Here is a 7,085-nt window from a genome sequence, read left to right as displayed (position 1 = left end):
TTTTTTGTTGTGGAATGTAAGGAGGTAGAAGAATATGTGTTCGTCTATATTGGGCTGTTTCTCGCTGCCTCCGAAGTCACCGCCGGGCCGATTTCGGCTGCTTAATGGAGGCTTTTTTAGGCCCTCTATTCATCAAGGCGCTCGTGTATTTGACTTTTACAGCGTGAGATATAATGCACTCGATCTAAAGGGTAATTTATAATTAATAAATATGCAATTAACATGCAAGATGGAACTATCTATTCGTCCTCTTCTGCAATAGTAAACTTGTGCGGCCTCACGCAGTGGTTAAAGTGACTCTGCCCTTGTGATCTAACAGGTGTGGTTTTTTAGTATCGTTATAGGATGGATGATATGTAGCTAGCTGTGTAGTGAGGATTTTTTGGGTGGCAAAAGCCGAGTACTTGTATTTGGATACGTGTGCAGGAAGAGGGCTGCCGAAATTGCAATGCGCTGGTCTCAGTGCATGATTATTGTTAGTCGTCCATCTGTTTATGATGTATCTTCTGCAGGCAGAGCTTGCTATCTTAGTATATGAACTAATATAACTAGGTATCTGACGCCTTTTGCCACAGAGAGTGCCTTGCCACCAGGTATAGCAGTAACACTATTTGTGCTTGTTTTGTGTTTGTGTTTTTTGTATCCTTTCTTAACTTAATACAAATTTGGTTATAGTCAAAGTGGTCTCTAGACTATTCTGACTGAGACTGCTATTTATCAAGTTGATGGCATGATAGCTACAGATAGATACAGTATATGAGTGGTCTACTACTCATGTCCAAGGCAGTAGAGAGTCGAGAGGACAAAGTTTCTGGTTGTTTCGCTAAAAGCAAATCTATCAATGGCTCTATCTCCTTATTGTTCAAAACTCTTAGTCATTTAGTTAACCATTAAGGACTAGATAAAACTAAGTATCAGATATTGACTTGTATCACTTTTTAGGCAATTCTAATGGATTCTGCTAAATCTACGTTCATAGTGTTTCATTAACTTCCCCAGTGTACTTCTGCTTTTCACAGCAAGACTGTTTTGCGTAATATCGTGTCTAGTGACTGCGGATAACTACTCATGTATCCCTTATCAAAGCAGGAATGTCAGCCCATAGGGACAGAGATCTGAAGGCCACTCCCTCCTCTGCCCCTGGAGCTGCAGACCACTTTCACTTACTCAAAATAGCCCACTGACAGAAGTGGATTGTGTTTTGGTTGTCTTTGCAACGGTGCTATCTATTAAAATTATAGCACTTACTGTGCATCGTGATAAAGTTAGAAATAACACACGTCTGCTTTGTCAAATTAATGGTTTTGTGGTTATACCAATCTGTTTTTCCGTCTTAATCATCGTTGCGATAATTCTATCAAATCTATGGTGCAGTGTATTTCTAACCCTTAATTGTGTTTGGCATGTTGTGCGTTCACCAATGGGTTTCGTTCTGACATATTTTTATTTTTTTTTTCCAGGTTTGGGATCATATAAAGGAAAAGAACCTGTATGTCTCTAACAAAATTACATGCAATTGTTTCCTGTTGAAAGTATGCTGGCTATGGTGTCCAAGTCCATGTCTGATGCACATGTTCAGTGGGTAGTTAGTTGGGGGTTGCATATCCATCAGCAATCTTCTATCCCAAGTTCCATTCTAGGCTTTCATCCTGGCAGGCGCCTTTGATTCCAGCTTCAGATCTTGGTTCAGTTTTATGGGTTTTGATAAAAAATGTGGGTCCACACCCTGTGTTACGTGCGTTGTGGTTCGAAGACAATGGTTCGTTTCTTTCCATCGTGATGGAATAACGCCGTGCTGCGTAACGTGGCTGTCCTTCAGCCTGGAGTTCAAGTGAGAGAGACAAAAAATGTTAATACGCTGTGTGTTTATTGTCCGTTTCCTGTTGATGTTGTCTATATTGAAAAATTGAATCCCATAAAAGAATTAGCTATATAAGCGCCAAATCAAAGTTATTTTGCTGATTCTGATTTTCAGTTGTCGTGTTACGATTTTGTGTCGCACCAAAACCCAAGCCTCAACTTGGGTTTCTAAGTAAATGATAGACTGTACATTTTGATGTCTAAAATAAAGAGAGTGGCTTTTGTGTAAAAAGTGTTTTTTCAAGTGTGGAGGGTTCCGGTCTGTAACATTATTGCGTTCAAGGTAATTGGTCAGTGTTCAAAGCACATTGCTCCACAAAACAAAAGCCAATTATATTATTTTTGGTACCGCTCTAGTTCCTGTAAAGTAATTGTACGAGACATTCTATCTTTTGTCAGTTTTTGTCATACTACAAAGCCTAATTCCTACTATAAATTCGAATCCCGAGTGTGCCATGTATGGTTTTGAAGCTGGTAAGTAAGTCCAATATTACTGAGTGAGGGGGGGTATATAATACTAAAAAAAAATATTGTTCATAGGAATCAATGAATATGAACTTGTTCCAGGATAGGTTCGTGGTCTATTCTAAAAATCTGATAGTTTTCCTCATGTGTTTCCATGACTGGAAGGAATGATGTCTCTAAATTCCCTTAGTTATTCCAGTTTTTCCGAGGAATTGCGTGGGATACGCTTGTCCAGTAATTTAGAACTTCAGCCTGGTACTGTTAACGGTTTTCAACACCAATGTGTAAGTTCTTTCAACGGCGAAAGTACATAGTACTAAGTTTTGTGCACAGTTGGTGGGTTGTAAATACACATCCTGGAGCTGAATACAGACAAACTGGACGCTCTAAATGGCACAGAAGGAATACGCTTAATATCAGGTTTTGGATAACACACACCAAATACTAAAAAAAAAGGGTCGGCCTGTGGCGGGCAAGAGGCGATGCGGGAGAAGTGGGTCGTGCCCTAATGGGAAGGTTGTTGGTTCGATCCCCGGCGTCCTGTGCCACCAGGTGTCGAAGTTAATACCCTTGAGCAGAATACTGAACCTCCGAAAAAATTGCTCCTGAATGCTGTGCATCGAGGTGTGTGTGTGTGTGTTGTTGTGAAATGAGTTAACTTTCCTGTTTGATGGACTTTTGCCATATGTGTGATGTGTTGGAAAGGGGTGAATGTGGCAAACGTAAGTTGTAAAAGGCGTTTTGAGTGTCGGAAAGACTAAGAAAAGGAGACTATACAAGTAAGGTCCAGGTCCCATTTAACATTTCCACTTGTTTAAATGTAAGGGGCGGCTTTTCATAATGATACATATGACAACCCAAAATAGGCAAAGACTTATCCTTCTAGAGATCCCCTCCTAAACACCGAGTATAAAGAAAATAATACAAATACGTCTGGCTTGGAACAATAATGCAGTGTGTTTGCAAAACCAGTAATAATTTCCAAACATTAAAGAATCCTTGAAAAGTGCCTAACGCTCTAAACCTTGAATTAAAACCTCCAGAAATCTTTAAATATGCAAGGTTGTTCAAGTTCACATGTCTCCCAGTGGATGTTGCACTGTTGGCTTCAAAAGGTTTTTCTAACATCATTAACTGCTGTACAAGTTGCATACTGGACCACTGTTTAAAAGTAAAAACATAAAAACTAAAAATGATGATCTCTTGGAAATGAAGTGCACTATCACCACAGCAATCCCCACCAACACATAAACATAATAACACTATTTGTCTCAAGTAAGAACCTTCTGGACCTCTGTTTGGCTGTCAGGGTTATCAGCATGTTGATCATTAAGGTCAATCTAGCAGCATTTAGGAATACAGAGAGATACTCACGTGAGAACGTAGTTGACGCTGACGATGCAGTGAGGCCGGGATGATCGGCTGTTGTGTACGATGGTTGCGTAACTCTGGACCCAGACCCAGCCGCCATGCTTGGCCAAAAAACGGTAGTACTTCGTTGTGACCTGACCTTTGACAAGCACTTTAAGAGTGAGAGATTGGAAAAAAAATGATGATTACTGTGGGGAAGTAATCCACTATTAAATTACATTCACACATCGAAATATAGCAGCAAATTACAGCAAAAGGTGACATAAGACTAAAATGTGACACTGTAAAACTGCACTGAATGTATTTGATTGTACCTTATAGTATTTGTGAATAGGTATAAATGAGCTGTTTTATATAAACAAACATTAAAAATTAACTACTAATGTATAGAATTTATATTGCTTAATTCCTCTAAAAAATGATTAATTTAACATAAGAACACAATATGATCTGACATAACATAATATTACATACCAATACAGCACAACACACCACCACAGCACAAAACACAACACAATATAACAAGACAACATAACATAACATAACATAGCAGCATAACATGAGAAAAAATGATATAAAAGCTGATATATAGCCTGATGTAGTGTGTCTGTACTGTAACAGTGTGTGTGTGTGTGTGTGTGTGTGTGCAGAGAGAATTTATAGGAAAGTAAAACAAACCTAACTCACACAAGTGATGAGCACAGCGCAGGTGAAAGGAGTCACAGCTGTGGACATGATGATAGAGAGTCTTCTCTATCAGATCCTGAGGCTCGTAGCCTGTCAGCTCTGCAACCCTGAGCAACACACACCCACACACACAATATGTAACACAAAAATATGCGGAAGAACTCACACCCACACACAAACATACAGACTGTCACACAGAATGTACCGTGAGTCAAGGAAGATGAGCTTCATGTCGAGGCTGGCTCTGAACATGAACATGTTGCTGTGCAGTTTGATCTCGGTGACGGCGCTGGGCGGCAACGAGTGGCCGACCGCCACCAGCCCCACGTTCTGATAGCAGCCATCGAACGGAGACATGTCCAGGCTGTACTGGCGGATCTTCAGGTAGCCACTACAGTGGATCACCTGCACCAAGAGTTCACAGAGGGATACATAAAGTATAAATAGTGTATCAATCCATACATGTTCCAGTCCAGTAGGGTCAAGAGCAGAGCAGGAACCACATCCAGAGGAGCCCTGTCTTTATTAAACATGCTTGATATTCGTGAACTTGGGCCTGGGGTCACGAATACGCTCTAGCTGTGAGTTTCGGACAGCGTGGAGGACTTTTTCTTGTCACGATATACTGGTATTGATGATACCCATGATATATATATATATATATATATGATGTCACATTATTAATACACATATGTTGTAAACATTTAAACATTTTATAAATTATTTGTATTATTGTATAAATAATCCAGCATAAATAATTTTTTTTGACAAAGTGAGTACTTGTGGTTCACACTCAGTGTCACTGTTCTTATCTTGTACAGTTATGGTTACACACTCTCTCCCCACCTCCCAACACTTGTATTTTAAGTGTAATTCATTTGCCAAACAAGAGGCAAAACACACAAAAAAAGTTCAAGATGAATTTGATTTTTTTTTTTCTTTGAAATTTTCTATAGATATTTCTTATTATAATAATTATAATTATTCTGGCCACGATAGATGTGTAGTGAACATTTGACATAGTGACAGTCCTACTTTGGACAACAACATCTCAGCATGTCACCAGTATTCGACCTGAGCATTAGAATCATTTGAAACTATCAATGCCGCGTTCTCTTTCCTCCTTGCTCATTTTTATGAGGCCTGTCTGATGACGCAGTGGGGGTGCAGATGCAGAGGATTCCATGAAAAAACACAGCACAGGAGTCACTGTCACCTGGCCTGGATAGTATTTCATCGCCTCACTGGTACCTGAAGCAACACACACTAACGCAGCCCCTTGCATTGTTTTAACACAGTGCTGTTTTCAGTCTGAACACCTGCCAAGAGTCTGATCTGCTGCTGTTCATAATGAATAAATTACCACAATTGAATAATAACCAAATGTGTGTGTTTCTGTTGTTTTCTTCTGCTCTTCCTTTTATAAAGACATTTTTAACCCTGGGCTAGGAGTTAAGGCTTCCTTCTGCAAATAAAGGCATTAAACACGCAGTACATGATTTTTGTACCCAGACAATAACCTGCATATTGTTTTGTGCTTCCCTATGTTGTTAACTTATCACAATGGCCACTCTTCAAAATTCCTAAAAGGGCTCAAATAAATGGAAAATCTGAACATCTGTAGTTCCATGACCACTGAGCACTCCACCTGCTGCTCAAGATCGTGTGATACAGTCAAAGGCTCCGGAACATGCAAGTTAGCAAGGTAGTCCTCGTCAACCTTGACTCCCAGCAGTGTACTAGCCAGATAAACATCAGGATAAAGGGTAAGCCTTGTTGCTTTGCCATTTATGTGTCACATTCATGATCCCTAGAGAATGGGATGATCCCTCTCCATTTTAGACATGCAACAAGCCTTTTTCTAGCAGAATCTTTTGAAAATGTAAACTTTTCACACAAGGTAGCATGTGATTTAATAGGCAAATTGCAATGAAGTCAAAAATATAATTCGACCAGCACGACTACTATTTAATTTAATTATTTTTCCTAGTTGTTTCATATCAATTTAAACTACCTTTCTATATACAATTAAAATCAAAACACAATTCTATTTTTTAAAATGTGTTTAGTTTGGTGCAAAATAATGGCAAAGGTCAAAGGTGCCTGCAATCGCATGCAAACCGGTGATAAGAAGAAAGCAGGTATCAGGCCTATTTTTGTTTTGTTTAATAATATAAAATTATGATATAAAAATGTATACAAACAGCTATTTGCATTTTTTTGTTAAGTATGATATTAGTAATATTGCATTTTTTGTAGTACTTAAACAGCGAAGTGGCCCTCCTATGAGAGGACAGTACCAGCAGTGGCCCCAGGTCAATTTAAGCCGACCAACACAACCACACCAACTGGCGACGCCTCCTTGTCAGATGAGCTCAATAACTTCTATGCTCGCTTTGACAGAGAGAACCAGGAGGCGGCGATCAAGGCTGCGCTCCCTGCAGACCACCAACCCCTCACACTTTCCACCATCGCCGTGTGCGCTGCTCTGAGCAAGACTAATGTAAGGCTGCTGGTCCTGATGGCATCCCTGGACGTGTGCTCAGGGCCTGTGCTGGACAGCTGACTGAGGTCCTGACTGACATCTTCAACCTGTCACTGGCCCAAGCAGTTGTCCCTCAAAACCACATCCATCGTGCCAGTGCCCAAACACTCAACTGCAGCGAGCCTCAATGACTTCCGCCCTGTTGCACTCACCCCTA

The 7,085-nt window shown here is 40.1% G+C and overlaps 1 protein-coding gene across 1 annotated transcript in view; it reads right to left on the bottom strand.

Annotated features, from left to right (window-relative positions):
- Nucleotides 1-7,085, bottom strand: part of sim1a (SIM bHLH transcription factor 1a) — a 24,879-nt gene that overhangs the window by 10,146 nt on the left and 7,648 nt on the right. The window contains exons 7-9 of the mRNA XM_035671562.1: nucleotides 4,589-4,788; nucleotides 4,384-4,490; nucleotides 3,700-3,847 (exon numbers count right to left, since the gene is read on the bottom strand). Coding sequence (XP_035527455.1) covers nucleotides 3,700-3,847; nucleotides 4,384-4,490; nucleotides 4,589-4,788 — 455 coding nt within the window. The remainder of the gene's footprint in view (nucleotides 1-3,699; nucleotides 3,848-4,383; nucleotides 4,491-4,588; nucleotides 4,789-7,085) is intronic.

This window comes from Morone saxatilis, unplaced genomic scaffold (genome assembly GCF_004916995.1).
Source record: "Morone saxatilis isolate NCDOM2014 unplaced genomic scaffold, NCSU_SB_2.0 Contig24, whole genome shotgun sequence".
NCBI classification, from domain to species: domain Eukaryota; kingdom Metazoa; phylum Chordata; class Actinopteri; family Moronidae; genus Morone; species Morone saxatilis.
The sequence above is the reverse complement of the archived record's forward strand: the minus strand, read 5'-3'. Positions and strand labels throughout refer to the sequence as shown.